This window comes from Berkeleyomyces rouxiae (genome assembly GCF_048999995.1).
Source record: "Berkeleyomyces rouxiae strain 22BRR77 chromosome Unknown BrBRR77_ptg000005l, whole genome shotgun sequence".
NCBI classification, from domain to species: domain Eukaryota; kingdom Fungi; phylum Ascomycota; class Sordariomycetes; order Microascales; family Ceratocystidaceae; genus Berkeleyomyces; species Berkeleyomyces rouxiae.
In genome coordinates this window covers 1,597,753-1,625,008 of record NW_027396495.1, presented here as the reverse complement: position 1 = coordinate 1,625,008, position 27,256 = coordinate 1,597,753, and the positions used below count along the sequence as shown (strand labels likewise).

Below are 27,256 nucleotides of genomic sequence, written 5' to 3'. Positions count from 1 at the left end.
AAGTCGGTCGCTGGAGGCTTGATGTCGTCACAAATAAGACTCGGACTTTTGGCGACCAAGTTTTTCTTTTTTTTTTTTTTTTTTTTTTTTTTTTTCAAAGCTGCACACCCTTGTAGTGGGGCACAGAACCCCGATTGAAGAATCGCCCCACTTCCACTCCCAGTACATACAACAAACTTGAATACATGGCTACACAGCTTCATGCAACGGCATCACCATCTCCGCCCGCACAACCCCGCCGCCGCCATGTCGTTCAAAAAGCGGAACGTGGCCATTGTGCCGAATTGCGGCCCGGCCACCCGACTGCCGACGCCCAAGTCTCCTGCCGCTGCTGCCCCTTCCCCGGCAGCCGCCTTGGCTCCCGGCGTCCGGCTCTCTACGGTCGACGGCCGCTTGACGACGTCTACCGGAACGGCATCTCTTGACGGCAGTCTTGCCGGCCATGCGGGCTTGCCGCTGGGCAACAGCCTCCTGCTCCAGGAGTCGACGACGACTGACTTTGGCGGCTTGGTTCTGCGGTACTTTGCTGCCGAGGGGCTAGTCCAAGGGCACCATGTGCATGTTCTCGGCGTGCCCGAGTCTTGGAAGTCTTCCCTGCCGGGTCTCGCGACGAAGCAGGATTCCGAGCCGAAAAAGCCGCCGCCCAAAGCGTCAGGCGACCGCATGAAGATCGCCTGGCGATATGAATCTTTCGAGAAACGACAGGCCGGCGGTTCGGGTAAGCCAGCACCAACCTCCGTCTCCCCAGTGCCAGGAGCAACAGCTAACACGATGCATGGCCAGACCAATCCCGAGGCAACTCTTTGTTCTGTCACAGATTTGACCTGAACAAGCACCTCGAGCCTGCGGCGTCAAAGGGCCAGCTGTTCACGTACCCTCTGTCGCCAACGGGCGCAAACTCGCCCTTGATCTCGCAGATTCGAGAAAAGGTGCTGTCGACCCCGGCAAACACCATCCACCGGATCATCATCCCGAGTTTCCTGCTGCCGACCGTCTACCCCCCGCAGTCATGTCGCCCGTCGGAGAGCCTCCAGTTCCTCCATAGCCTGCGCGCCTTGCTCCGCCAGTTTGCCGACAGGACAGCGGCAATGCTCACCATTCCGGCTGATTTGTACCCTGCAAGCTCCGGCCTCGGCAAGTGGATAGAGATTCTGAGCGACGCCGTGGCCCATCTCATCCCAACCGAGCCTCAGCCCGTCACCACGGAACCGGGCGATGTCAATGCTACTACCGAGACTATCCAGGGCTACATGAAGATGCGCCGGCTGCCCGTCTACAACGAAAAGGGCGGCGGCCTCGAGGATAACAACCTCGGCGAGACCCTCTCGTTCCATGTCAGCGGCACTTCCGGCCTTGTCATTGCGCCCTTGGTGTTGCCGCCGGCCATCGAGAGCGCACCCGCCGAGCCTGCTTCGCCCAAGGTGGAGCTAGATTTCTAGACGGGTTAATTGCATAGCCGTCACCCAGAACCCCCGCTACCCCAATAGGAGCATAGGCGAAATTTTCCAGTCTCCACATTTGCCCACATCACTATTTATACGTCGTCGTGGAAAACTTCTGCTCCTGCTTCTTTCAACCTTTTTTGTTATGCCAACTCTACACTGCAGATTTGCGTGTAGAGAAACTTTTCAAGGTGTGTATAAGCGTCCCTCTTGCAGCATTACGGCCTCTTCTTGGATATGATTATCTCCTTTTTATCTGTCAATCCCCTGAAACACGATGTCGACAACTTTTACTGTGTCTTTTATATGATCTATCTCCCTCGCACACTCTTTTCTTGCCGCTTATTCTCAAGGTTCACCAAGGCTAACGTGCCCCAGATGTAGATTGTCCTCACCAGGCTCGCCCCTTTTGAATATTGGAAATGGCCACTGCCCAGGTTAGCTCGGATCCTGTCCGCATATCGTTCATCGGAGGCAGGTATCTGGTCTTTGACTATACTCAGATATCGCGACTGCGCCGAGATCACAACATATGTGCCATCCTTGTTGGCACCACGCCCCAAAACCCAAGCCAAAATATCTTCCAGGGCGTCCCACTAGAGATTGGGCCCGAGGAGGCTACTGGACTGGTGTCAATTGGAGCTGCGTACATTGTTGATGAACTCAAGGCACACCTCGAGGCTCTGGATAATGCCAGCCCTGTATCCCGTGATGCATACTTGAAAGATGTTGCTTCCAGACGCCATCGCTATGCCTCGGCTCTTAGCCTAGAAGACCGGCGCAGAAAGCAAGAGTCGCAGAGCTATAAAAAGGCGAGAGGCATAGGCCAGGATAAAAAAGAGACCAAGCCTGAGGCTCGGCCGGAATTAGAGCCAGCAGCAGACGTGGCGATCGAGGACTCCAAGCTTCCCATGACATCGTTAACCACAGCTCATAGCATGGCACTGTTCACCCAGCTCTCAAATCCTTCTAGCACGCACAAGCCCCAGCTCAACCCCCTTTGGCGGTGGCTTCAGGGCAATGGCTACTACATGACGCCGGGCCTTCGCTTCGGTTCGCACTATAGTGTCTACCCCGGTGACCCTCTGCGCTACCACGCGCATTTCCTCGCCAACTCGTACGGCTGGGACGAGCCCGTCCCTCTCCTAGACATAGTCGGGAACGGACGACTGGGCACAGCGGTAAAGAAGGGATTTCTCTTTGGCGGCCAGCCAGTCGACGAACAGGGACAGAGTAGCGGGCCACTTCGAGCCTTTACCATTGAATGGGCAGCGATGTAGATAGATTTCCTATCAAATATAATGATGACGGCTACGAATCAGACAGAACAAGCCATGCACGTAAAGCATATCAAGAACAATGTCGTGAATACATGAAAAGTCGGCAGCGTAATCTGGCAAATGCTCTGTAAAACAAACTCCGAGGCGGGAAAAATAGAAATGGAAATACAAATGCCACAAAAAGGAAAAAACACAAGTACTACAGAAAGAGACAATACAACTGCACAATCCCCCATCACGCACCCAATCCCACCCACTCTCTGCCTCTCCTACGGCACGTAGATACGGCTGAAGCTGCCCACCTCTCTACGACAACACACACACTTGTCAAAGTTATTCATGGCCAGCGACACGCGACAGTCATCGCACAGACTCAGGCACCGGCAAGGCCAGACGATGATGGTGCGCGGCGCACATTGGCACACGACGCACTGCGGCCCGTTACTGCCCAGGCCCGACGCGCCCTCGGCCCAGCTACCACTGCCAGCCTGGCCGGGCCGGTCCTCATCGGCGCTTGGGCCTGCGCCGCGCCGCGACAGCAGCAGCGCCTCGAGCAGGCGCTCCTCCTCCTCGGCGGCCAGCGCGGCCTGGCACGTGATGGCGCCGCGGGGCTGGTGCGGCGGCGGCGGCGGCGGGCGCGCGGCGCGGGGGAGCAGGATGCGCGCGCGCTGCAGGTGCTCGAGGCGGCGGAAGCGCGAGCGCGTGACCAGCGTGTCGCTGGATAGGTGGGCCGAGAGCGTGCGCGCGGCGTCGCGGTCTTGTAGGGTTTGCGGGTGCAGCAGGCGGGCGAGGTCGGATGCGTCGAGCGGGGCGTCTGAGAAGGGGGATGTGTGGCGGTGGTAGGGCGTGAGGTCGGTATGGGGCGTGGCGTCGGCGGCGGTGGTGGTCTCGTCTTGGTCGTCGTCGGAGATGTCGCTCGTGTGGTCGTTGTCGTCTTCGTCGAGCGGCGGGGTGTAGTCGCCGCTGGTGTCGGTCTGTCCCCAGATTCCGCCCTTGGCCCACCAGCGGTACAGGCGGCTGTCGATGTCGCTCTCGTCCATGTCGCCGTTGAGTATAGACGCGGCGCGGCCTTTGCGCACCTCGGCTTCGACGTCGACGTCGTCGGTGGTTGGAATGCGGACGCCGGCAATCGTGCCCCCGAGTCCCCTGTGAGCATTCGAGCGGTGCTTCTTTGATGGGTCCGTAGATCCCTCGGTAGGACGAGGTTTCATGTTGCTTGAGAGATTCACGAGCAGCTGTGGTCTCCATGTGACGCCGACGATCTTGAGTGCTGTCAAGGTGACCAAGGCGGACACGGCACCGACAAGCCGCACCATTCTAAGCAGCAAGTCAATGGCCATGAGCAGCTTGTTTCTACGCTCCGCTGCGCCGATTCCATCACGGATGCGTTTTTCAGAATACGCAGCGTCCTTGACTGACTGGGCCAGGCGCTGGCGGGCATAGCCGTTATCAAGTGGCTCGGGGAGGGAAGTGTCATGCTCAACAGGTATCAATCCAACGGTGCCGACATCGTCATAGCGGAGATCGACAGTTGCCATGCGCCCCAGGACAGTGGACGTCGACCCGAGCGAGTCAAGGCGCTGCTGCTCCAGCCAGGTGCGCGGCTTGAGGCTGACCTGTCTGTCTTCCTGCAGGTAGACGACCTCGCTCGCCAGAGAGACTGCGGCAAAGCCGATTCTGAGAAGCGCCGTGTAAAAGTCGACTTGGCCAGTCACGCGAAGTTCGGCCAACGAGATGCGGGCCTGCATGTTTTCCATGGCCGAAGCCGCGCGCGTAGCCAGCGTCGAGTACGAACCGTCTTCGTGCAGGGACAGTGTAGAGAGGGCAACCGTCAGGCCGTAGATCAGGAGGCAGCAGAGCATCCCAAAGAACAGCATCATGTGGGGGACCCAGCTGAGCAGGCAGACTGTCGGGAAGCGCAGCAGGCTTTGGCTGCTGACGTCATCGAAAGAAAAGGAGAACCAGCTGCAGATGAGCATGGTCATGAAGCACGACGCCCAGATGCCGGTGCTGACAAGGCGGTATCTGGCCTGGAGTCTGAAGATGGCGAGCATGTTGCTGGTGACGTGGGCCATGCACGTCAGAAAGGCGACAACCAACATTTCCGGCGAGGTGTTGGCACGGTTCATAATCATGGCTCTCGTCAGGACGAGGCCGGGCGCGCTGGTGACGGACGCGCGCACGGGATTCTGCTTCGTCCAGCTGATCTGGCCGCTGATGGCGCCCTCTGCCTCTGAAAAGGCGAGCGAAGTCTCCAGCAAGCTCATGCCGGTCTCTATGCCGGCATGGCGGCCCTCGACGGCGCAGGACAGACACTCGGCGAACCAGCTCAGGCAGACGCTCATGAACACGGGCCACAGCAGACGCAGCGAGCCGTGCAGGTGTGCCGCGTCGGCGCCGGTTGCGAACTCGGCCGGCACCATGTTGACGGCGCGGCACGAGTCGCGATCCGACGCGCCGAGCAGCAGAGCCGAACTCAGCCAGTTCAGCACGGGCAGGCGGAAGGCGAACATGAGATCCGACGACTGGGCCGGGTTGTTCCACCGCAGCTGCGAGAAGTCGGCCGAGGTCTGGCACTGCAGCGACTGCAGCAGGCTGACGGCATGGTAAAGCAGCAGGGCGACCGGGGGCAGCCGCACAATGAGGCGGGCGAGAAACGAGAGGCGGACGGGCCGGCGGGTGCGGGCATAGACATTCGTCCGGTTGAGCAGGATGGTCATGGCCATGCTGGATATGGCCCATTTGCTAAAGGCAAATGACAGGATGGCGCCGAGATTGCGCACGCCGTCGGACGCCATTCGGCCGACGGAGCCGGTCTGCGGCTGCGAATCGTTGAGGGTGTTGAGGGTCGAGGTTGTCGCGGCGTCAAACACGGTCGAGGCCATGGTGGGCAGGCTCGGGGCGTGCGGGGCCGTAGCGGCGGCGGCGGCGGCGGTGTCGAGAGCGTTTTCGGAGCTTTGCGGAGACGTCGGCAGCTGGGCGGCGTCCGAGGCGGAGATCAGGGCGCTAAGCTTCTTCGCGATGCGCGGGCCAACCAGGACAAGATCCTGCAGCGAGGGCGTGTATTTGGAAAACTGGTGGGCCTGCCACGACGAGAAGTTCAGGGCGTCCCACAGCGCGTCATTGAAAGCGGCAGAATTCTCGCTGGGTGGTGAGGCCATGGTGGAGACGGCGGGGGCCGGCGTGGCTCTCTCAGCCTTGAGCTTTGTGGCGGCGTTGGCTTTGGCTTTGGCTTTGGCAGCCGAGGGCCCAGCAAAGGAAGCCCAGTCGGTCAGGGAAGCCCAGCAAACATTCACACGCTCGGCAGATGCGCGAGATCACACGGCGGCGGGCAGCGGCAGAGCGGAAGCAGCAGAAAGGCGGTCACGGGCTGTTCACGCAGAGGAAGTCACGCAGAGTGTGGGCGTTTTGACGGCAAAGGTCAGATTGTTGCGGCAAGGAGAGAGCAATTCTCTGTGGTCATGTTGAGGATTAAATCACGTCACGTCGGGTTTCCAGGGGCTCAGAGGTGCCGTGTGGTAGGGTTAGGGTATGTCATTGACACCCATCTCACCACTGGCCCAAGCCTCACCCACACAATTCCCTCGTCCCCCACGATGACGTTAAACGATATCCACTTCCCCCGTCTCTAATGTGTCGCAGCTCGCACTGCCAAACAAACAAATACTCCAGACCCAAGCAGAAAGACATCACATGCAAGAACAAAACAACAAAACAAATGACTCTCGCCCCCCTGTCCCCGGCTCCAGGCTCTAGCACCCTGCCCTGACCACCTCCATGAGACTGCCCGAGAGCACTGATCTGCTGCCCTTTGCCGCCTGCACTGCGCGCGACATGAGCTGCAGATGCACTCCAGAGTTTTCTGCTGCCATCTGGCCCTTGATCCACAGATTGGTGATCTCGTCTCGAGACGGCATGTATGCGACACAGCACATGGCGAGGATTTCCTCGTGCTCCGAGGGCACAGGATCAAGCACCACCGCCGGCGCTTGACCACCCGTGCCCGGGACCAATGCCGCGACACCTCCGCTGACCGTGTCGACTGTGTCTATGCCGGCGTCGGCGATTGCTGCAGATGCCACGGTGATGCATCCTGCAAGCACGTTCATCATGTCCCACTCGCTGTTGTTGATGCCTTCCACGCTGTCGCACGCCTCGTCGCCTTCGATGATGGTGACGATGACCTCCACGCCGCTCTTGGGCCACCGCTCCGCAATAATCGACCCCCGGAGCGCAGTCTCCAGGTGTTCGCTGAGGTCGCGCTCGCTGGTATCGCGCAGGTACCCTCGGCGCTGGCGAGTCGCAAACGGCGCATACTTGACATGGGTTGACAGGACAAGATGGGGTGAGAAGGGTGCTGATCGGGGCAGAGCGCGAGGGCCATGGACTGTGCAAATCAGCTTCATGCCGTTTGGCGCCCGGGACGTCTGAGACGGAGACACTTGCTTTTCAACCTCCAGATATGCGGAGCCCGAGGCCGTGGGCGTGACGCCTGTTTTGAGAACTGCAAAGGGCACGCTATTAGCAGCTGGATACACTGTTGGCCAAGGCCCAAGACTGAAACCTACAAGCGGCGCGTATGCTGTCGTTGTCGCGGACTCGACAGGCACTCGCAGTCTCTGCCTTTGATGACGCCAGGAACACGGGCGGATTGGTGGCGGCGGCGGGGCCGTTGATTCGTCTTCTATCAGCCATGGCGGGATATTTGGGACAAGGCCTGAGACGCTGTCTGTCTATTGATATTCTCACGCAAGAGACACCGTTCTTTTCTTGGAGTCAGGAAACCGCTTCTTCATTGCTGCGATGCAGAAAATGAAGCTTTCACTCCCAACTTCGTCAAAAGTGGGGCTGCAAGACCACCCCGATACCCCGATATTGCCAGGTCGTATCTGCCCCGCCCCCGATAACACGATACCGCCCGCCCACTTTTCAACGACGATGCTCCACAATAAAAAAATATAGAAAAAGGCCGTCGCTTCCACCCGAACAAACTTTTGCTCTTTTCTTCTTCTTTCACCATTATTCTCCAGCATTGTCGACAGTCCTCCGATTACTCTCTCTCTCTCTGTTGAGAACCCAGTGGAAACGGCACTGGTGCGACAGGGCGATGCTTGCCATGTCCCTTGGGGCCTACGCCAGCTCGCCCTGTCAGCAGAGAGCATTATACTGAGGGTAAGTCAAGCTCACAACTCTTCAAACACCGCCTTTATGATGCAAACAATTCCACTAGTTTTTGTGATCACCTGAACATATAAAACAACATGCACTACCATCTGATCTCCTGCCCTTCCATCCTCAATTTCGCCGAATACTCTGTTGTGTGGCCTTTGCTAACCAGATTTGCGAAATAGCTGTTTGCGTGCTGGTGTCTGGCCGAGTTGTAGAACATCTCTCGTAGCCGCTTTTGTTTGGTAAGTTTGCGCTCCCTGCCCTGCCTCGTCTCCCTGCTGTTTCAATGATGATACTCTTATTCAGTTCTGCTTCTGAAAAAGAATGAAGATATCTTTATACCAAAAAACTTTATCTGAACCCGTCCCCAATTCCCCCATTTCCTCTTCAACCGCCATGTTCAAGCATTGCCTTGCTAACTTTGTGCTGTGTTGGGATTAGACCAGTAGACCCCGTAGATACAGCGCCTACCACAGGTTGTGATGTCGCCTGAATAGTAAGCCCAACCCTCTTGCATTCCCACCAACCCTCAGCGATGCAATGCAATGCAACATGATGATCAAGTTTATCCATTCAACAAACTCAGCTTGACCAAGCGGTCCTTCCAGACCATAGTCGCCCTTGTGGCGGCGAGGATTGGTCGTGGAGTTTGAACCCGTTTATGCGGGATCTTTAATTCGGCTCAATTGCCCTGACCTCCTCCGTCTCGTTCTGAGCCGGAGGTGCTTGGGGACGGTCAAGATGAATGAGTACAACGCTACTCTGATGTTTTGCATTGCAACGCGCGAGGCTTGAGTTTTCTGTTACGGTACATGTGTGTGATAGGAATGGCTGTTGACACGAAGCAGTGTAGACCATATGTAAATAAAAAAAAAAAAACTTGAAATTAGCCTCTGGAAATTGTAATCAGTCAGTCGTAAAAGTCCATGCCCCGTGCCCGTGCCCGTGCCCGGCCTCAATGCTCTCTATCTTTCTCGGCAACAGGCTCGGCGCTCGGTGTGGTCGCGGTGAGATCAGAGCGTCACGTGACCGTCTACGTGCGCGGAACCCGAACGTAACCCCGATGGTGCACAGCCAGAAGCTCCAGCGTTTTTGCTTAGCTTCCCTTGCGGCTCATGCTCGGGAGCATCCCTTTAGTGGGTCTCGCAGCAAATCAGTCAAAAGTAGGTGGAAAGGGGCCCCTTTCGGGCCATCGTGTGTGGGTCTCTGCCATTTAGTTTCAGACGAGTTGGCCGTACCTGTTTGGATGTACCTTGACTTAATATTCATTCACTCATTCATACTTGCTCCCAACTTGTGCTGAGCCAGCTTCGCCTCGCCTGCTCGTTTTCTCCCAGAGGCCTGCCGCCCCGTCCCATTGCCAGCCTGTTTTCTTCTCTTCATCTCCACCGCGACCCCGTGTCTGATTGACCGCGTTTCTCTCTCTCTCTCTGCTTAGCCCGAGGCCCCACGTCTGACGCTGAAAGCGGTGCTGTCCTGTCTGTGGCTCTGGCATTTGTGTCCTTTTTGTGCCCTGCCTTGCTTTCCCTGTGATCACCGAACTCGACCGCTCAACGCCTACGCCTCCATCTTTATCTCCGTTCTCACCCTCGCCCCGTTGTCACCATGATGCCCAGGCATCACAATGGCGCTTTCGCCAATGGATATCCTCGTGGGAACACGTTTGATATCTCGCCGCACAGGTACGACCGCTCTCTCATCGCCATGAACCGTGGCCATTGCCAATGGCAAGACGCCATTGCCCCTTGCCTCTGTCTTTGCCATTGGCGCCATCGTCGCCGCTGCCCTGTAGCCCCGTGTCTCCCCCCTGTGCTCCGTGTCCCTCCTCGGCGCTCTTCGTCTCCCGCCCGCTAACACCGCGCTCTTTGCCCATCGCAGATACCAGCCCCGCTCATCGACTCCCGCATCCCGCCGTCGACGAACCATGATCCTGCGCGTCGCCATTAGCGTCATCGCCATCTTTGGCTTTGCCTACTACATGTGGCCCAACAGCGGCCCCGCCTCCGTCCTCTCTCTCGGCCTCTTGTCCGCCAGCAGCAGCCTCCAGGTCGACAGCATCAAGTACTACGATCTCACTGCTACCCAGGGCACCGCCAGAGGGTGGGAGCGCGAGGAGAGAATCCTGCTCTGTGTGCCTCTCAGAGATGCCGAGGCCCACCTGGGCATGTTCTTCTCGCACCTCCACAACTTCACCTATCCCCATCACCTCATCGACCTGGCCTTCCTGGTCTCGGACTCCAAGGACAACACCCTGAGCGTGCTCATCCAGAACCTGGAAAACATCCAAGCCGACGAGAACGAATTCATGCACTATGGCGAAATCTCCATCATCGAAAAGGATTTTGGCCAAAAGGTCAACCAGGACGTCGAGTCTCGCCACGGCTTTGCTGCCCAGGCTAGTCGCCGTAAGCTCATGGCCCAGGCGCGTAACTGGCTTCTCAGTGCTACCCTCCGTCCTTACCACTCGTGGGTCTACTGGAGAGATGTCGATGTTGAAACCGCGCCCTTTACCATTTTGGAGGATCTGATGCGCCACAACAAGGATGTCATTGTCCCTAGTAAGCCAATTGTTTGTACCTGAAAAATCTCGGAGCCGTATGCTGACTTTGTATTAGACGTTTGGCGTCCTCTACCTGACTGGCTGGGAGGTGAGCAGCCCTACGATTTGAACTCGTGGCAGGAGTCTGAAACTGCTCTGGCGCTGGCTGATACTCTCGACGAGGACGCCGTCATTGTCGAGGGCTACGCCGAGTACGCTACCTGGAGACCTCATCTGGCCTACCTCCGCGACCCCTACGGTGACCCTGATATGGAAATGGAAATCGACGGTGTCGGCGGTGTCAGTATTCTCGCCAAGGCTCGGGTCTTCCGCTTTGGTGCCCATTTCCCGGCTTTCAGTTTCGAAAAGCATGCCGAGACTGAGGGTTTTGGAAAGGTACGTTGTTCTCTCTGCTTGTCCCCTCATAAAGAACTCTTTTCTTTTCTAACCGATTCTTGCAGATGGCGCGTCGCATGGGCTTCTCTGTTGTGGGTCTGCCCCATTACACTGTGTGGCATTTGTACGAGCCCAGCGTTGATGATATCCGCCACATGGAGGTACGTACTATGATGATTCGTTTCACCAAGACTTTTTTTTTATTAACATGTTTTCTACCTAGGAAATGGAGCGCGAGCGTCAACAACGCGAAAAGGAAGACCAGGAAAAGGCCAAGAAGGCCGAGAAGCTCAAGGAGGACTTTGGTGATGCCAACAGCCAGTGGGAAAAGGACAAAACGGACATGCAGGACCTGGCAAACCAAGAAAAGGAGGGTGCTGCCGCTGCTGCTGCCGCTGCCGTTGCTGGCGCCGGTGCCGTCGCCGCCGACGAGCTCGACCAGGTTGTCGCGGCTGCTTAGACCCGGTCTCTGGCAGCGGAGGAAGGGGGTGGAGTTTCATTTTTTCTTCTTATTTTCAGTTTCCTTGTTACTTTCACGATTTGATGGTTTGGGGTACTTGTTTTGTTTCTTCTCTATATTCGGGGGCGCAGTGCACATATGTAACAGTTAACTATACACTGCAAGGCAAGGCGTGGAGATACAAGGCACATGCGATTAACTACAACTCACTATATACAGATGTATGTGTGTACTTACCACGAACTATAATCAAGGCCCGCTCAGGCCTGAATAGGGACTGAGCTTGCTGAGGCGGATTAGAGACCCCCTTTTGCTGTAGCGCCCTTTGAAGCAAGAAAGAGACAGTCAGTGGGAGGAGTTTGTTGGCTGTGTCCTGGATCAAGATCGCATGGAAGGTCGCGTAGAGAGCCATGGCTATGAAAAGAAAGAGAGCCATGGCTATGTAGCTTGTTGTGAGGGTCCCAAGATTGCCTGTGCTGGGCCCAAGGAGGCGTGGGTGTCGCCAGCTGCCGCCAGCTGCCACAGACTCGCCATCTGAATATGTATCCTGGACAGCACATTGCGAACCTCATCCGCCATTAGCTGTGCTGCGAAGCTCAGCCGTTACTCTTACTTTCCTGGCTTGCGCTTTTTCCAGAGCGGCACTGCGAGCACTTGGTTGGCCGTCCATCTCCCATTCCATCGGGTTTGCAATTGAGAAGAGTGAGTGCGTGCATAGCAGCGCACCGGATGGTGTGGTGATACTGCTATAGAGAGAGACGGGGAGAGAGGGAGAGGGAGAGAGAGAGAGAGTGTGTGTGTCTTTGTTGGTCCAGTCCACTCCACAGATTCATATCCCTCTCTTGATGGCTCCCGGCGCCAGGCCTTGGATTCAACCGTGAATCCCAACACTGCGCTGTGGCCAAGTTGCACAAGCAATCAATACAACCACCACCACCACCACCACGACTACATAAACCTCCCGCCGTTCCATGCTGACAGCTCCTAGAATCCATAGCCCTTTCTTTTCCGCTGTCGACCCCAATCCACGTCTACTTCCACCTCCGCCTCCCCCATGTCCCGCGCCACGAGTCTCGACGTGCCGAAGCACTCGCCCGACGAGTCGCAGTCGCAAGCCGAGCCGGCCGCCCAATTCCCGTCCCGCATGCAATATCGCAGCCGGCCCGTGTCCGTCGCCGTCGATCCCGTCTCGCTGATCATCTCAGAATGCATCTCCATCACCTCGGAAATCCGCAAGCGCGCCCCGCTGTCCAACTCCTCCGTGTCCGCAATCCTCGGCGGAAGCCCCCACCCCGTCTACCACGTGCCACCCAGCCTCCGCGGCCCGCCCTTTGGCCCTGCGGCCGCTGCTCCCGCCGCTGAAGACAATGTGGCCTCTAGCAACCGCTGGGGCTTGCGCGCCACAAACGCCCGATCTACCCAGGACCACCCATTGATGTCGAGCTTTGGCCGGCTTCGCCACGAGCTCTCGGGAATCAAAGGTATGTGCCAGTAGCCCGACACGGCCCGAGCCGGCCACGGCCAGAACCCGCCGCCCCTCTTCGCTCTTCCAGGCTCACGCTGACCACTATAACCATGCTCCGCAGACATTTCCTCGTTCGACGCCCCCTCCCTCCTCCAGCCCTTCCTCCAAATCATACAGACAAAAGGAACCGCCGCTCCCATCACCATTCTCGCCCTGGGAGCCTTGCGCAAGTTCCTTGCCTATGGCTTCATCGGAACCCATTCGCCCAGGTTCCCTCTGGCCATGCAGTCGCTCTCTTCCGCCGTTACACATTGCCAGTTTAGCGACTCTGGACAGATGGAGGTTGTGCTGCTCATGATACTGAATCTGATGGAGGACATGATGTCTGGCCCTGGCGGCCACATTCTGAGCGACGAGAGCGTGTGCAAAATGATGCAGCGCGGCCTTGCCATTTGCTCCTCCCCGCGCTTCTCGGCCGTGCTGCGCCAGACTGCCGAAGCTGCGCTGATCCGCATGTGCCAAATCATCTTCGAGGACCTCAAGTTCCTGGAGAGCGAATCTCAAATGATGTCAGTCTCGCTGGACGACGACCCTAATCTCGGCGCAACACTCATGAAGCCACCGCTCCCTGTTGCCAAAGTAAAGCCGCAAGAAGAGGCCGCCGAAGAGCAAAAGGAAGCGCCACAGCCGCATGAAGATGCAGCGGATGAAGAGACAGAAAAGCCCGCGGCCGAGACAGAAGCACTCTTGGAGCCACAGACCTCCAATAGTCCATCGTCCTCCAGCCAGGACGAAGACGACGATGAAATAGACACGGAACCGCTTGACCTTCGACCCTATTCCCTTGCTTCCGTCAAAGAACTCCTCCGCGTCCTCGTGAGCTTTCTCGACCCAAATGACCTGCAATATACTGCCACTATGCGAATCATGGCTCTACGCATAATCCACGTTGCCCTCGAAGTCGCTGGGTCTTCTTTAGCACGTCATCCATCACTCGCAAGCATTGTCAGCAATAGTCTTTGCTGTCACCTACTCCAACTTGTTCGATCTGACAACATGGACCTGCTCCAGGAGTCCCTTGCCGTCGCCGGGACACTGCTAGAGACCTGCCGTGGTATTCTCAAGTTACAACAAGAATTCTTCCTTTCCTATCTCATCAACAGTCTCTTCACAGCTGTCGACGTACCAAAAGAAATAGGCATCGACCCGTCTTTATATGATGGCATTCCTAAAACCCTCAAACTAGTCAAGCCGGCACCGGCGCCACCTGCGTCCAAATCCGCCAGTGGGCGGTCCACGCCGGTCCCTGCCAAGGACCGCTCTAAGCCCAGCTTTGATTTAGCAGCGCGGAAGCCTGATGCCCGACAGGCAATGGTCGAGTGCATTGGCGTTCTGTCGCGTATGCCCACCTTCATGGTTGAGCTCTTTGTCAACTACGACTGTGACGAGAACCGCGCAGACCTTTGCGAAGACCTTGTTGGCCTTCTTTCTCGAAACGCGCTCCCTGATTCAGCCACGTGGAGCACTACCAGTGTGCCTCCACTGTGCCTCGATGCCTTGCTCCGGTTCGTCCAGTTCTTGGCCGAGAGATTGGATCAGGAGCCCGATGCCGAGAGCCTAATAGACGCAGAGGCCCTCAAGAAGAGACGCCAGAGGAAACAAGTCATTCTCAAGGGCTCTGCCATCTTCAATGACAAGCCCAAGGCTGGCCTGGCTTATCTCGAAGCGCAGGGAATCATCAAGGATGCTACGGATCCTGTTGCTGTGGCGAGCTTCCTCCAGAGCACGACGAAGATCAACAAGGCCGTTCTTGGTGACTTCATTTCTAAGCGCGGCAACGAGTCTATCCTCGATGCGTTCCTGGATTCCTTTGATTTTTCGGGCAAAAGATTGGACGAGGCCCTTCGTGTGATGCTGGAAACGTTCCGCCTGCCCGGCGAGGCGCCTCTGATTGAGCGTATTGTGAGCTTGTTCTCAGAAAAGTACTTTGACTCATATACCGACAGTGACATTGCCCACAAGGACGGAGTCTTTATTCTCACCTATGCCGTCATTATCCTCAACACCGACCAACACAACCCCAACTTGAAGCACCAAAAGCGCATGACGTACGAAGACTTTTCTCGCAATTTGCGCGGCCAGAACAACGGCGAGAACTTTTCTCCCGAGTTCCTTCAAGCAATCTTTGACTCGATTCGGTCCAATGAGATTATCCTTCCTGATGAACACGACAACCAGCATGCATTCGACTATGCCTGGAGAGAACTTCTTTCCAAGGCCGGAACGGAGGGCAGCCTGGTGATTTGTGATACCAACATCTACGACGCCGAGCTCTTTTCCACGACCTGGAGACCGATTGTGTCCACGCTGGCCTATGTCTTCATGTCTGCCACCGACGATGCTGTCTTTGCTCGTGTAGTCACGGGATTTCACGAGTGTGCTCGCATTGCGGCAAAGTATGGGAACACAGAGGCTCTGGATCAGATCATGTACTGCCTGTGCCAAATGTCTACATTGGCTGACAGACTATCCTACAACACGGCTCTCAACACCGAGGTACAGGTTGGAGATGGAAGTGTGATGGTCAGTGAGCTGGCTGTTAAGCTTGGCCGTGATTTTAGGGCCCAGCTGGCGTCACTGGTTCTCTTTAGGGTGTTGAATGGCAACGAAGCCTTGATTCATCGCAGCTGGGGCAACGTAAGTAATGCCAAAGATCTTTTTCACCGCCCAGGCCGACACGCTAACAGTTCTAGATTGTTCAAATATGGCTCAACCTGTTCATCAACTCGCTGGTTCCGTCATTTGTGACACTATCTAACATTGATAAATCAGCCCTGCCCGACATCCCGTTGCAGACGCCGTCGCAGGTGATTGACAGAGGGACCAAGGTCAACGATAGCAGCTTCTTTTCCGCGTTTACGTCGTACATCTCCAGCTATGCTGCCGACGATCCTCCGGAACCGTCTGACGAGGAACTTGACAGCACTCTTTGCACCGTCGATTGTGTAAAGCAATGCAACATGCAGGATATCTTCACCAACATCCAGTAAGACGACTTGGGCCTACACCTCTCTCAGGCCTCTTTATGCTAATCTTCTCTTGTAGAAACATGGATCTCGAGGTCCTCGCAAAGCTTGTTAATGTGCTGCTACAACACTTGCCTGAACCAAGCCCGGCGGTCATCAACGTCCTGCCCGACCAGCCTCCCGTGTCTCCTGTCCACGGCCCTAGCACCGGTGCGGCTGCAGAGCCAACTTATGATCCCTCGATCCTCTACATCCTCGAGCTCTGCACGGTTCTTGCACTGAGGAATGACGACTCGATAGCAGCCTTTGGTCGTCCTGTTGCCGACGCGCTGTTTTCTGTTCTGCGCGATGCAAAGAGCAATCACAGCATTGCGATATCCCGCTGCGCGCTGTATTTGTTCCGGGTCTTGCAGGCTTCCTACGTAAGTTGCGAGACTCTCTCTCTCTGAATGACTGCTTTGTCATTTTTTTGCTAACGTGTACTTTGCCTTGTAGCAACATGGATTTATCAATGTCCCTGTTCTCCTTCACACAATCTCAAACTTCCCCAAGGAGACAATGGCAAAATGCGCCAGCCTGCTTCTCACTGGTCTCAGAGGCTGCATCCAAGAGCCGAGCCCACTGCGTAGCGAGATTATGACGTCCCCCGACTTTTGGGCGATCCTGAGATTGTTGTCGGGAAGAGCCGAGACATCGCCTACAGTCTTTGACATTTTGGAAGCCGGAACTACGGGCGACCCCCCGTCAATCATCTCGGACAACTACGAAGCGGCCATCAAGTTGCTGAATGACTTTGCTACAGCTTCGCGCCTGTCGACCGGCATCAGGCAAGACAATAGACAACGTGGCGGCAAAGAGCGCTCTGCAAAGACTCCTGCAGCCGACGAGGTGGTTTCGAGGGGAATTCGGGCTGTCTCGCTGATCTACAACATGACCAGCAGAATCCCGCACCTCATGAAGCAGTCGCATTTGGAGAGCAACGAAGGTAAGCTACACAGCCCAGCCTGGCATTTGGCGCCCTTGTATTGCTGTTAACTAACCTGTCTGTGCCTCTCCTCAGCCTGGTCGGCCTACTGGCTCCCCGTTTTCAAGTCGCTGACGTCCCAATGCACAAACCCGTGCCGAGATGTTCGCCAGCTGGCCTTTACCTCTTTGCACCGGACTCTACTGTCGCCGGATCTCACAGACACTAGCCACAAAGAGTGGACGGCGATTTTCAGCCAGGTCCTGTTTCCTCTGATCCACCGGCTGCTCAAGCCCGAGGTTTTTTCTTCGGACCGCGAGGGCATGGGCGAGATGCGCGTGCAGACGGCGTCGCTGCTGTGCAAGGTGTTCCTGCAGTATCTTGTGATCCTGTCGTCGTGGGACGGCATGTTTGACTTGTGGATCAAGATTATTGAAATCATGGACCGTCTTTTGAACAGCGGCCAGGGCGATATTCTTGTACGTGACTGGCAAACCCTCTCTTTGTTTGAAATATGTCTTTATACTAATCAGCAGTACACTCTACAGGAAGAAGCAGTCCACGAGAACCTCAAAAACGTCATTCTCTTCATGTCCAGCATTGATTACCTGGTGCCCCCGTCCAAGGACGCGTCAAAGGCGGGGCTCTGGAACGAAACGTGGAAGCGGATCGACCGTTTCTTGCCCGACTTGCGTGCCGATCTGGCCTTGGAGGCGGACGGCGAAGAGGCGCCTGCCACAGCTACTGATCAAGAGAAGGCGGAAGTTGGTGTGACAGTAGAAGACGCCGCGCCGCAAGCGGCACCAGCGGCAGCGGCAGCGGCAGCGGTAGAAAGCAGCGAGCCGTAGTGTCTTGTTGTGAAACTTGCAGGGCGGAGGGGCTGAAGGTGTTGGTGACTGGTATTTTGGTGTTTCTGAGTGAGTTTAATAGTTATGGGCCGCGAGATAGATAGATGGCTAGTTGATGCGTTTGAAGAATATCCTGGTTAGTTACATATGACAGCTGTGGAGTAACAGCGAAGCCATACCCCCGGTACATGCATCGAAATATTTCTCACGACAAGGGTTAACTCTACCAGCCTCGCGGCCAGAAGCTGGCGCAACCTGTAGACTAAATTTTGTCTCTGCCCACAACCCGTCGCTCTCGAGATTGAACGACATTCTAGTCTTGAAGATGGCTTCGACCCAACCGCCCATCGCTACGTCAGTGTCATTGCACCCCGGCACTCATGTATGCGTTTCACTTTGGCTGACCTGACACTGTGCCAACTGTAGGGTATACGTCCAGAACCTGGAAGAGCGCATCAAGCCCGACGCGCTCGTGGCGGCGCTGACGAGCATCTTCTCCGAATACGGCACCGTGATTGACGTGGTGGCCAAGAGCAACCTCAAGGCCAAGGGCCAGGCGTTTGTCGTCTTTGACGACCCCGCCGCCGCCGCCAAGGCCATCGAGGAGATCCAGGGCTTTGAGCTGTTTGGCAAGCCGATGCGCGTCGCGCTGGCGCGCACCACCAGCGACGCGACGGTGCAGAAGAGCTGCTCGGCCGAGGAGGTGGAGGAGCACAAGCGGCAGCGCATAGCGGACAAGGGTAAGTGGGCGGAGCACCAGCGGGGCAGAGGAAAGAGGACAGTGATGCTGACGCATTCTATAGAAAAGCGCGCCGCAGAGGCCGCCGAGGAGCAGCGGCGCGCGCAGGCGGCACACGAAGGCGGCGCGTCGAAGCTGGCCCGCGGGCCGACGGGGCTCAAGTCGTCAAACCCGGCGGGCCCGGCGGGCGTGGCCGACGAGTACCTGCCGCCCAACAAGATCCTGTTCCTGCAAAACATCCCGGACGCGTACGACACGGACGCGCTGGCGGCCGTGTTTGGCCGCTTCGACGGTTTCCGCGAGGTGCGCCTGGTGCCAGGGCGGCGCGGGCTGGCGTTTGTTGAGTACGAGAGCGAGCAGAACGCTGTGGCGGCCCGCGAGAGCACGGCGGGCATGGCGCTGGGCGACGATGCGAAGCCGCTCAAGGTTACGTATCAGCGCAAGTGAGGAGGGGCAGAGGGGCGTGGTTACGGGGTCAAGGACACGGTCACGGGTCAGTTGCTACAGATATCCTTTCAGATTCAATATATAATAATGTGAAGAGAGAGGGAGAGAGAGAGACAATGGTCCCTCACGAAACCCCATGGCGCTGTCAAGCAAGAAGAACAAGAAAAACAGTGACATCCATGCAACGGTGCGGATGTGCTTCCTAGAAGATGACTTCGTCCTCCTTCCCATCGGCTAGCATGTCTCGGGCATGGTCGTCGTCGCCGTCGCCCGGCTCCCGGCCCTTGGCCGCCCTTCTGGCCTTGAGCTCGGCATCCGCCGCTGCCGTGTCGCGCTGCTTCTTGTTGGCAACCTATAGTGGGCACCAGTTATGCGTGGTTAGTGCTGCGGGTCTTGGAAGTGTGGCGGTGCCGTGCCTGAGGGATATATCCAGTCTGTGCGTGCGTACCTTTTTCAGTCGGTAGAATTCTTCTCTGTCGAGCTCGTCCAGCTCCGAGTTGATGTCTGGGGCGCGGGGGTTAGCGGCGGGCTTGGCTGAGGAGATGCAGAGGGAGGGCTTACACTTGATGGTGTTTTCGGTTCGCGGGATAATCACATGTTCGCTGGGCGGGTTAGCGGGCTATCGGGGCTATGGATGTGGGACTGGGAGTAGGGAGAGTCGTACATGGCGTTTACTATGTGTCGAATGCTGGTTAGCCACTGCATGTTTCCACAACAATCAAGAGCCCAACTCACCTCTGCGGTTCACAACCTTGATGACCTCGTCGAGGATCACGAATGCAGTCTAGTCATTCCACGGTCAGCATGGAGGAGGCCGCAGGCGGTGAAGCAGCACACAAACCTGTAGACTCGCAAGCTCAACCAGGGCCTCAACAGCCCGGGCATACGTCTCCCTGCACCGCTGGACCTGCTGGCCACCGCGGCCCAGGCCGGTCAGGCCAAAGTCGTTGTTGCCCTCGGTCTGGTAGCTTTCAAAGGCGGGCAGCAGCACGCCCGAGACGTTTTCCTGCTTGGTGCGCAGGCGGAAGCGGGCCGACTTGGCCGACTCCTGGATCTGGTAGCCAATGTCGCCGCCGACGGCGTACGTGACTTCGGCCAGCGAGAAGGCGGCAATCTCCATGACCCGGCCCATCTTGCGCTTTGCTTCGTCGATGCGTCGGGTGATGTCTGGCGGGCGGAAAGTGAGTGAGTAGTCAGCACATTGCTGTTGCACCGGCATCGGGCGGGGGAATGCGGGTAAATACCTCGGAAGCGCCTGCAGAGCCACCGGTCCTGTTAGCAAGCACGAGCAGCCGCGGCGCCAATGGCGGCCGGCGAGGAGAGGAGAGTCGGGATCACGACGACGTACTTGGTCAGAGCCTCGCTCTTGCGCTTCAGCAGACTGTGGCCGGTTTCAGCGCCCTTGAGCTTGGCCTTCATCAGACCCAGCGACTGGCGCGTGGGGAAGACGGGTTCGCGGTCCTGCGGGCAAGGCGGCGGAGAATGCGTGAGAAAGCGGATCGGGCGTGGGTGGGCGGCAGGGAAGCGCTGCGCAACTTACAGCAGCACCGGACATGGTGGCGGGGAGGCGGCGGGAATCGGCGGGGAGGCGGCGTCGGGATCGGGGATCGGGGGGCAGGCTGGTTTCGGCGGGCAGATCGGCGTGGTCGAATCGGCGGCAGACTGGCGATGGAGTGAGCGACTTGGCGGCGTCGAAGCGGATGCGTCGTTCCAGCATTCCAGAGCCGAGCTTGGTCTGGCTGGCGGGCTGGGATCAGCTTGGCTGCTGCGGCCACATGCATCTACCGCGGATATGCACCAAGCGGGGGTCCCAGCACAGCCAATGGGCGAAGTCGTCGCCGCCCAGACTTTTTGGCGGCCGCAGTCCAGATCTCATCCGCCCAAGTCGAGCACCGCCGCGTTTTGTCGTTTCTGCTTTTGGTCTTGCGCCGTCCGCCTCTGCCATTGCCTCCGTCTGCGCCTCCGCCGTGCCCGCTGCTCGCTTTTTTTCCCGCGACCGCCTCCTGCCCGTGCTCTCGCCTCTGCGTCCCGGCCCTCGGCGCTGGAAGCAAAAAAATATGTCTGCTGCGCTCGCCCCAGCCCCGGCTCCGGCCCCGGCTGCTCGGGACGCCGTCGACCTGGCCGCAATCGTACGTCCTGCCGCTGCTGCCACTGGCCCGTGCCGCTGTGGCTGTCCCTGTCTGCCCCGTCTCGCCACCCTGCTAACATGTGCCCCCCTCTGCCAGACCGAAGACGACTCCGTCTACGAACATGACATCCTCCGAAACCCCGGCAGCCCCAAGCCCTGGCTTGCCTTCATCGCCTCAAAAGCCCAGCATGGATCGCTTCGCCAGCAAGCCTATGTCATGGAGCGGGCGTGCATGCAGCTGCCGCGCTCCTACAAGCTGTGGAAGATGTACCTCGAACTGCGCGTCCAGCACGTCACCAAGCTCAACGCCACCCTCTTCGCCGTTGAATACCGCAAGGTCAACGCGCTCTTTGAGCGCGCCCTGATTCTCCTCAACAAGATGCCCCGCATCTGGGAAATGTTCCTCAAGTTCCTCCTCCTGCAGCCCGCCATCACCACTACCCGCCGCACCTTCGACCGCGCCCTCCGCGCCCTGCCCGTCACCCAGCACCAGCGGATCTGGGCGCTCTACCTCCCCTTTGCCAACTCGGCCTCGGGCGAGACCGCCGTCAAGATCTGGCGCAGGTACATCCAGGTCCACCCCGAGGACTACGAAGACTACATTGAGCTGCTTGTCCACGTCGGGAAATACACCGAGGCCGTCCAGGCCTACATCTCCATGCTCAGCAAGCCCAAATTCACCAGCAAGAACGGCCGAGGCCAGCACGAGATCTGGTCGGAAATGGTCGACCTGCTGGTCAGCCACGCGTCGCAGATCCGTATCGGCACCGAGTCCGGGATCAACGTCGAGCGCATTCTCCAGAGCGGCATCAGCCTGTTCCCCGACCAGCGCGGCAATCTGTGGTGCGGCCTCGCCACATTCTGGATCAAGCGCGGCAGTTTTGATCGCGCGCGCGACGCCTTTGAGGAGGGCATCTCCACAGTCATGACAGTGCGCGACTTCACCATGGTCTTTGACTCGTTCATGGAGTTTGAGCGCAATGTCATTGACGCCCTCATGGACAAGGCCGGCGTGCGCAGTGAAAAGGGAATCGTCGACGAGGCCGCCGACTTTGAGCTCGACATTCGCATGATGCGCCTCGAGCAGCTTCTCGACCGACGGCCCTTTCTCCTCAACGACGTCCTCCTGCGCCAAAACCCCAACAGCGTTCACGAATGGCAGAAGCGCGTCGTGCTCTGGGGCCAGAACACCGCCGAGGTCGTAAAGACGTACGCCAACGCGCTTGCTGCCATCCAGCCCAAAAAGGCCGTGGGCCCGCTGCACGAGCTGTGGGAAAATTATGCCAAGTTCTACGAGTCCGCCGGCGATCTCGCCACGGCGCGCGTCATCATGGACAAGGCTGTCAAGGTCCCCTTCAAATCCGTGGCTGAGCTGGCCGACATGTGGGTGTCGTGGGCCGAACTCGAGCTGCGCAACGAGAACTTTGAAGACGCGGTCAAGGTTATGCGCAAGGCCGTCCAGGCGCCAAAGCGGTCTACCGTCGACTACTTTGACGAGTCCCTGACGCCGCAGCAGCGCGTGCACAAGAGCTGGAAGCTGTGGAGCTTCTATGTCGATCTTGTCGAGAGCGTCGACGGGCTTGAGGAAACACGCAACGTCTACGAGCGGATATTCGAGCTGAGAATAGCAACGCCGCAGACCGTCGTCAACTACGCCAACCTGCTCGAGGAGCACCAGTACTTTGAGGAGTCGTTCAAGATCTACGAGCGCGGCCTCGACCTGTTTAGCTATCCCGTGGCCTTTGAGCTGTGGAATCTGTACCTGACCAAGGCAGTCGACCGCAAGATCAGCATTGAGCGGTTGCGCGACCTCTTTGAGCAGGCCATTGAAGGCTGTCCCCCGCGCTTTGCCAAGGTCATTTACCTCATGTACGGCAACCTCGAAGAAGAGCGCGGTCTGGCCCGCCACGCCATGCGCATCTACGAGCGCGCCACACGCGCCGTGTCCGACGAGGACCGCGCCGAAATGTTTAGCTTCTACATCACCAAGTCCGCCTCCAACTTTGGCCTGCCGTCGACGCGGTCCATCTACGAAAAGGCCATCGAGACGCTGCCCGACACGGGCGCGCGCGACATGTGTCTGAAGTTTGCCGAAATGGAGAAGCGCCTGGGCGAAATCGACCGCGCCCGCGCCATCTTTGGCCACGGCTCGCAGTTCTGCGACCCGCGCACCAGCCCCGACTTTTGGGCCAAGTGGGAGGCCTTTGAGGTCCAGCACGGCAACGAAGACACCTTCAAGGAGATGCTGCGCGTCAAGCGCAGCGTCCAGGCCCAGTTCAACACCGACGTCAACTTTATCGCCACCCAGGCCCTGGCCCGCGTCCAGGGCGCAGGCGCTGACGGCCAGCCGCCGTCGGATGCCATGGCTCTCCTCGACAGACAGGCCAAGGCGCCCGTGGGCTTTGTTTCGGCCGGCACGAGCTTCCGGTCAGGCCCGCCCGAGGAGTCGGCGCCGCCCCAGGCTTCCAACCCGGACCTAATTGATATCGACGAAGAGTAACGTCGTTGGACACCTTACTTTTTTCTTCCTCGAGCTTGTGTTTGCAAAGGAGCGTGTTTGGCGTCTGCCCGCGCCAGATCTTTCTGCTTCTCGTGTTGTTCCCGCTAGCGCTTCACAGTAGTTTGTTTCTCTCCGCCTATTTTCTCGCACACTTTTTTTCCCCTTCGTTTTCTCAAGCTGTCAGTTTTTTTTCATGCAGGGACCAATCCCATGTTTTGTATTTTCGTTATCGTGGCATAGCTTGTCGTTTCTATAGAATTCATGCCTCTTTTGTCCAGCTACGATTTCCCGTGACTTAACCCTTCTCTCGACATCTTCATTAAAGAGGGGCTCTTAGGGTTATGGCGTCTGTGTGACGTAAGACAACTTTGCGGCTCTCCGCAAATTTTGAGACGACCACCGTCGCTTTCTGCCGCAAGCCACCGCCAGTCTTCTTCCTCCGATGAAGCGGTCCTTTGCTCTCTTCCAAGCCGCGCTCAATCCATCCGTCATGGCCTCCGCCAGCCTGCCCCGCATCACGCTCTCGCCAAACGAGACCCGGCTCAAGGGCCTCCTCCTGGACCTCACGGCGTCGCTGGCGCAAAGCCGGCCCGACGACCCGGTGGTGCTCCGGTGGGCCGGCGGCTGGGTGCGCGACAAGCTGCTGGGCATCGCGAGCAACGACATTGACGTGGCCATCAACTGCATGACCGGCGAGGCCTTTGGCCTGGAGCTGGGCAAGTTCTGCCAGCAGGCGTGGGTTGTAGACAAGTACGACTTGAAGAAGAATGACCTGCGCGGCCTGCATCTGATCCGCTTGAACCCCGAAAAGTCCAAGAACCTTGAGACGGCCACGACCCAGCTGTTTGGCGTAGACCTAGACTTTGTGAATCTGCGCAAGGAGACGTATGCGCAGGACAGCCGCAACCCGGAGATTGAATTTGGAACGGCCCACGAGGACGCCATGCGGCGCGATGCCACCGTCAATTCTCTCTTTTACAATCTCCACGAGGACTGCATCGAAGACCACACCGGAGGCGTGCCCGACCTCCACTCAAAGGTCATCCGCACGCCGCTCGAGCCGTTCCAGACCTTTATGGACGACCCGCTTCGGGTCTTGCGCCTGGTTCGCTTTGCGAGTCGCCTGGGCTTCACTATCACCGAAGACACGCGCAAATGCATGAGCGACCCGAGGGTCTTGGATGCCCTGGCACTCAAAATCACCCGTGAGCGCGTGGGCATTGAGCTTGACAAGATGCTCAAGGGTAAGCCTTTCTCCGTCTCTTGGCCAGCAGTGTGATGTCCAAGTCAACTAATGCCGCCCTTTGTATCCCGCCAGGCCACGATCCCCAGGCTGCGCTTGTGCTCATCAACGACATTGAACTCTACCACGCCATTTTCACAAACATTTCCCAGCCCGGCATACCAAAGCCCGACATTGCAAACTGGCCGACGGCATTCAACCTCCTGCACGACCTGTCCAAAGACACCTTTGGCGACTTTCCTTACTCCTCCCTCGTGACTGACAGCACAGAGTCTTATCTAGCCTGGGCGCTCGCATGCCTCTGCCCGTGGGAGAACGTGCCGGCCGCGCCCTCAACCGGCGCCAAGACCAAGGCCAAGTCTCTTCCGCAGATTGTCACAGTGGCGCGCGAGGGCTTCCGAGCAACCAACAAGCTGTCCGACGTGCTGACGGGATCACACCGCAACATTGCCGAGATCCGCCGGTTCAAAGACGCCGTGCTCGCGGGCCAGGCGTGGGTCAAGAAGCGCGGCGCTGTCGCCATGATGATCCGCCGCTGGGAGGCTAATGCCATGAACTGGCGTCTCCAGGTCCTCTACGCCATGCTCGTCGAGGCTCTGCAGTACCCGCAGGACAGCGCCACGGAGCTGGAGACACTCCGTGCCTCGTGGGCTACCGTCCTGAGAGAGCTGGAGAACCTCAAGCTCATGGATGCACATCTCGTTGTGGGCCTTGTAGACGGCCGGACCCTTGCAAAGGCCCTGGACAAACGTCCCGGCCAGTGGATGCGCCCGGCCCTGGACGTCTGTCTTGAGTGGCAGTTTGACCATCCGGGCGTTGCAGACACGACAGAGGCGATAGAGGAGGCCCGTAAACTATATGGATAGGTGGTAGTAGTGTATAGTAGAAAGAACAAAAAAGAAATTAATGACATTGTGGCTGCTTGCACAGTGTTTTTCCGAGCCTAGCACTGTAATAATTGCTAACCCTAACCGTCGAAAGTTTGACAGTGCTGCTCATGTCAGTGATATTGAATCTGTGCCACGGAGCAAGAAATCTCGCGGAGCATCAACCTTTTAGACAACGAACATGGCGCAATTCTTGGAAGCAGCTCGGCGTGCCGACATCGAAGAAGCATTCAAGAATGATGGAAATGACGCTATAAAAGGTTCATCCACCATAAGACGAACGACATCCACGCTGAGCCAAAGCTAACGAAACACGGCGTGAAGAGCCAGCTGGTGGTGACAAATGTCCAGCAGACGATCTCGTCCAACTCTTCAGAAACGCCAAAGATGCGGTGAGCCATACTGCAACCCTTGAGCGGCATCACACGAATCTAACAGCCAAAGTAGACTCAAACCGAAGCGCTGGCGGCTATTGTTGTGGCCCTCCGGCAAAATGCCGTCGATGACGTTGGCGCACTTGAGACGGGGCTGGTCCAGGACGGCCTCTGCTCTTTCATGATTCCCGTTGCCGGCCCGCCAGCCACGGGCACCGCGGCCCTCGCCGGTCTCCAAACCATTCTAGAGCTTTCCAAAAGCCGCGCGGCCGCCAGTCCGGGGCTCTTGAGTGCCGTGCTCGCCTACACGGATCCCCGCGACGACTGGAACAGCACGGCACTGCACGGCCTTGCCTCGGACATCTTGCAGCGCCATGCGCAGAACGAGGCGGTGCTTGAGGAGACCATGGACGTGGCTCTGGGCAAGGTCATCCGCCCGGCAATCGCGTCGGTCAAGCCGAAGCAACGGACAGCGAGTCTTGCTGCGCTGCAGGATCATTCAACAGAGCGGCCATGGCACAGATCGGGAGCGTATCTCAAGCGAATGTATGGCTGGATTCTAACTACCTGCTCGGTATGTGTATTGTCTCTAATCAAAATTGGGCTTTCAACAGCGCTATACCCCCGGATAACCCAAATCTAATCAATGCCCGATACAGCCCAAATACGCATCAGCACACTGGTCACAGCTCCTCCCGTTTCTGCTAAACCTCATCGACGACATTGATGTACCGTCACGCAACACCGGCCTCCTCTACAGCGCGATTTTAGTCGACAAGCTTTCCCATCAGATCCTAGTTGTCAACGGGATAGGGCAGGTCATCTGGGACGCCGTGTTTCCCATGATCACAATTCTCCCCGGCGCATACCCAGAGGCAGAGGTCATCCAGGTCGCTGAACCAGCCTACACTACTCTTCTTGCCCTGGCTGCCAAGCACGATCCACACAAGAAAATGGCCCTGCTCGACAAGATTCTGCGCGAGGGGATTCTCACAGACTACTCCCACGCATTGCAGTTCCCGCGTCTCATGACGCTGTTTCTGCGTCAGCTCACCAAGCTCATCGAAACCATGGGCATCCATGCCGTCAAGCACCTCAAGGTAAGCAGCCCCTTCCGACTTGTTGTGTGTGTATGGATTGGGAGCAGAGCTGACGATTTGCAAAGGACATCATTCCTATGCTTTCTACAATCCTGACAGACCCATTCCTGCTGGATGCCAGTGTCGAATGCGCAAGCCAGGCGTGCGTCGCGCTCGAAACAAGCATTGCTGTATGCTGGGTGCGCATTCAGAGTTTGTATCTTGGCGAGACCGCAAACATGATTTGCATGTGCTGGCTAAATCTTAAAA

At 57.6% G+C, this 27,256-nt stretch overlaps 12 protein-coding genes across 12 annotated transcripts; 8 read left to right on the top strand and 4 right to left on the bottom strand.

Moving 5' to 3' along the window:
- Positions 1–246: 246 nt before the first annotated feature.
- BROUX77_005592 (uncharacterized protein) lies at positions 247–1,439 on the top strand (the record flags this gene model as incomplete). Its single annotated transcript, XM_073750482.1, has 2 exons — positions 247–718; positions 784–1,439. 2 exons carry the CDS (start codon positions 247–249, stop codon positions 1,437–1,439), a joined length of 1,128 nt encoding a protein of 375 aa, XP_073604478.1.
- Positions 1,440–1,864: 425 nt separating this feature from the next.
- On the top strand, positions 1,865–2,722 carry BROUX77_005591 (uncharacterized protein; the record flags this gene model as incomplete). Its single annotated transcript, XM_073750481.1, has 1 exon — positions 1,865–2,722. One exon carries the CDS (start codon positions 1,865–1,867, stop codon positions 2,720–2,722), a length of 858 nt encoding a protein of 285 aa, XP_073604477.1.
- Positions 2,723–2,991: 269 nt separating this feature from the next.
- BROUX77_005590 (uncharacterized protein) lies at positions 2,992–5,883 on the bottom strand (the record flags this gene model as incomplete). Its single annotated transcript, XM_073750480.1, has 1 exon — positions 2,992–5,883. One exon carries the CDS (start codon positions 5,881–5,883, stop codon positions 2,992–2,994), a length of 2,892 nt encoding a protein of 963 aa, XP_073604476.1.
- Positions 5,884–6,474: 591 nt separating this feature from the next.
- BROUX77_005589 (uncharacterized protein) lies at positions 6,475–7,417 on the bottom strand (the record flags this gene model as incomplete). Its single annotated transcript, XM_073750479.1, has 2 exons — positions 6,475–7,226; positions 7,291–7,417. The coding sequence occupies 2 exons, from the start codon at positions 7,415–7,417 to the stop codon at positions 6,475–6,477; spliced, it is 879 nt and encodes a 292-aa protein (XP_073604475.1).
- Positions 7,418–9,496: 2,079 nt separating this feature from the next.
- Positions 9,497–11,286, top strand: BROUX77_005588 (uncharacterized protein; the record flags this gene model as incomplete). The annotated part of the gene is made up of 5 exons (XM_073750478.1): positions 9,497–9,573; positions 9,770–10,449; positions 10,507–10,826; positions 10,892–10,987; positions 11,050–11,286. The coding sequence occupies 5 exons, from the start codon at positions 9,497–9,499 to the stop codon at positions 11,284–11,286; spliced, it is 1,410 nt and encodes a 469-aa protein (XP_073604474.1).
- Positions 11,287–12,340: 1,054 nt separating this feature from the next.
- Positions 12,341–17,589, top strand: BROUX77_005587 (uncharacterized protein; the record flags this gene model as incomplete). Its single annotated transcript, XM_073750477.1, has 7 exons — positions 12,341–12,767; positions 12,873–15,448; positions 15,505–15,797; positions 15,857–16,199; positions 16,273–16,762; positions 16,838–17,220; positions 17,290–17,589. 7 exons carry the CDS (start codon positions 12,341–12,343, stop codon positions 17,587–17,589), a joined length of 4,812 nt encoding a protein of 1,603 aa, XP_073604473.1.
- Positions 17,590–17,914: 325 nt separating this feature from the next.
- BROUX77_005586 (uncharacterized protein) lies at positions 17,915–18,775 on the top strand (the record flags this gene model as incomplete). Its single annotated transcript, XM_073750475.1, has 3 exons — positions 17,915–17,943; positions 18,016–18,329; positions 18,393–18,775. The coding sequence occupies 3 exons, from the start codon at positions 17,915–17,917 to the stop codon at positions 18,773–18,775; spliced, it is 726 nt and encodes a 241-aa protein (XP_073604472.1).
- Positions 18,776–18,977: 202 nt separating this feature from the next.
- BROUX77_005585 (uncharacterized protein) lies at positions 18,978–19,994 on the bottom strand (the record flags this gene model as incomplete). The annotated part of the gene is made up of 6 exons (XM_073750474.1): positions 18,978–19,127; positions 19,224–19,279; positions 19,337–19,377; positions 19,440–19,449; positions 19,511–19,559; positions 19,617–19,994. 6 exons carry the CDS (start codon positions 19,992–19,994, stop codon positions 18,978–18,980), a joined length of 684 nt encoding a protein of 227 aa, XP_073604471.1.
- Positions 19,995–20,050: 56 nt separating this feature from the next.
- BROUX77_005584 (uncharacterized protein) lies at positions 20,051–20,492 on the bottom strand (the record flags this gene model as incomplete). Its single annotated transcript, XM_073750473.1, has 2 exons — positions 20,051–20,236; positions 20,316–20,492. 2 exons carry the CDS (start codon positions 20,490–20,492, stop codon positions 20,051–20,053), a joined length of 363 nt encoding a protein of 120 aa, XP_073604470.1.
- A 340-nt stretch (positions 20,493–20,832) lies between these two features.
- Positions 20,833–23,403, top strand: BROUX77_005583 (uncharacterized protein; the record flags this gene model as incomplete). The annotated part of the gene is made up of 2 exons (XM_073750472.1): positions 20,833–20,904; positions 21,001–23,403. The coding sequence occupies 2 exons, from the start codon at positions 20,833–20,835 to the stop codon at positions 23,401–23,403; spliced, it is 2,475 nt and encodes an 824-aa protein (XP_073604469.1).
- Positions 23,404–23,845: 442 nt separating this feature from the next.
- On the top strand, positions 23,846–25,512 carry BROUX77_005582 (uncharacterized protein; the record flags this gene model as incomplete). Its single annotated transcript, XM_073750471.1, has 2 exons — positions 23,846–24,647; positions 24,722–25,512. 2 exons carry the CDS (start codon positions 23,846–23,848, stop codon positions 25,510–25,512), a joined length of 1,593 nt encoding a protein of 530 aa, XP_073604468.1.
- Positions 25,513–25,876: 364 nt separating this feature from the next.
- On the top strand, positions 25,877–27,254 carry BROUX77_005581 (uncharacterized protein; the record flags this gene model as incomplete). The annotated part of the gene is made up of 4 exons (XM_073750470.1): positions 25,877–25,925; positions 25,994–26,481; positions 26,567–27,007; positions 27,129–27,254. The coding sequence occupies 4 exons, from the start codon at positions 25,877–25,879 to the stop codon at positions 27,252–27,254; spliced, it is 1,104 nt and encodes a 367-aa protein (XP_073604467.1).
- Between the last annotated feature and the right edge of the window lie 2 nt (positions 27,255–27,256).